The following is a 1,886-nucleotide window of genomic DNA, read 5'->3' as shown; positions in this document are numbered from 1 at the left end:
AGGTGAACAATGCAGGAATCAATGGTTTCGATTCAGCTGATCTTATAGGATCAATAATTAAGTGGAAAGAGCTTAATCAAACTTATGATATGGCTGAAAAATGCTTAACAACAAACTACTATGGTGCTAAAGAAACAACTGAGGCATTTCTTCCTTTGCTTCAGTTATCCACTTCACCTATGATTGTCAATGTTTCTTCCACAGCAGGGTTGTTACAGGTACAAGAAAATGGCCATAGTTTAAGTATCTTTTTTGGTTTTGTTTTCATTTCCTGTCTTCCTTCTCAATGCTTTCAAGAGTGAAAACATGAAATGGAAGTAGACAAACGAGGTTCAATTGTTTTTAGAGTCAAATAAATTTTCGGTCTCTGTAAATTTGTAATTTTCCATTTGGTCCTTGCAAAATTTAAGATGATTAGTCTTAGCTCTTGCTGTTTGTTTATACTAAATGATGATAAGTCTCTTCTTGCAAGGAACAAACAAAAAGAAACAAAAAATTATGGATCTTAAAGAACTACACTTCTTTAACCCTTTCATGGAAATGGAAGACACTTAAAAAGAAACAAAGACTAAGAATAAAAACGAGATTGATCCTTTACTTTCTTTAAATTGACTTTTTTAAAGTGTGAACTTGTCTCTGATACTTTGACAACACTGACAACATTGTCTTATGATGTTTTTTTCAGCACATATCAAATGAATGGGCTAAAGGGGTGCTAGATGACACCGAAAACCTCACAGAAGATCTAATAGACAAGGTACTAAGGGAGTTCATGAAAGATTTCAAAGAAGGTTCATTGAAAACCAAAGGCTGGCCAACCTATCTGTCTGCATATATGCTCTCAAAAGCAGCCATGAATTCTTACACAAGGCTTCTGGCACGGAAGCATCCGAAATTCTGTGTTAATTGCGTCTGTCCGGGTTTTGTAAAAACGGACATTAACCAAAATACCGGAATCTTATCGGTTGAAAATGGTGCTGCTAGTGTTGTTAGATTAGCATTGTTGCCTAGTGGTTCACCTTCTGGCTACTTCTTTGCTATGCAAGAATTGTCAAGCTTTTGATTTTTGAAGTTTGATGAATGATTAATTTTTGTTACATATTATGCAAATTACTAGTGAAAAAGAGAGTGGTGAAATTCTTTACCGATGTGTAATTTCTTGTGTGATAGTGAAATGTAGGGGAATTTTTACATGCAAGTTGGCCAATCCTATATTTCTAAATTCTGACTATATTCATGCTTCAAAATGGTCAATTTCAATTGAAATAGAATAGTCAACTCTAATTTTGCAAGTGGTGTTTTGAAATTTAATGCTCTAGAATATGATGCTTCCATAACAAAGAAATTTTCAGCATTAATTAGTCCAATACAGGGAAAATGGGCTAGTACCTTCTCATGTTATTATTTGTTTCTTTCGAATTGCATTTGTTTTGCGTCTACAAAAAATTGTTAATTATGTGGATTAACAATTATCTTGTGTGATAATGAAATGTGGGCAAGTTTACATGCAAATTGGGTTATTCTGTATTTTTCTGTTGATGATGATGCTTCATATTTTGAAATTTCAATTTGAGAAAGAATGGTGAATCTAATAATTCGCAAGGGATATTTGAAACTTTAATGTTCTAGAATACGAACCTTCCATAACAGATTTTCTCTACATTATTTATTCCAATCCATTGAAATGGATTAGTACCTTCTCAACTTAGTTTCTGTCACAGTGCCTCTTTTTCTCCTGCAAAATTTGACTAATTATGTGAATGATAAAATACTTTATGTCATGGTAAAATGCGGGGAACTTTTCATACAAGCAAGTTGATTTTATATTTTCTCATGTTGTTGATGCTTCAATAAAAAAAAGAATGGTCAATTTTTTTTTTTTTTTT

General features: G+C 32.7%; 1 protein-coding gene across 1 annotated transcript in view; it reads left to right on the top strand.

The window, feature by feature from the left end:
- Nucleotides 1-1,155, top strand: part of LOC107460104 ((+)-neomenthol dehydrogenase) — a 2,509-nt gene extending 1,354 nt beyond the window's left edge. Inside the window, exons 3-4 of the mRNA XM_016078433.3 lie at nt 3-218; nt 686-1,155. Of these exons, the coding sequence (XP_015933919.1) occupies nt 3-218; nt 686-1,063 (594 nt within the window). The 3' untranslated portion in view covers nt 1,064-1,155. The remainder of the gene's footprint in view (nt 1-2; nt 219-685) is intronic.
- Nucleotides 1,156-1,886: the final 731 nt, after the last annotated feature.

The sequence above is a fragment of the Arachis duranensis genome, chromosome 8 (assembly GCF_000817695.3).
Source record: "Arachis duranensis cultivar V14167 chromosome 8, aradu.V14167.gnm2.J7QH, whole genome shotgun sequence".
Classification (NCBI taxonomy): Eukaryota; Viridiplantae; Streptophyta; class Magnoliopsida; order Fabales; family Fabaceae; genus Arachis; species Arachis duranensis.
The sequence above is the reverse complement of the archived record's forward strand: the minus strand, read 5'-3'. Positions and strand labels throughout refer to the sequence as shown.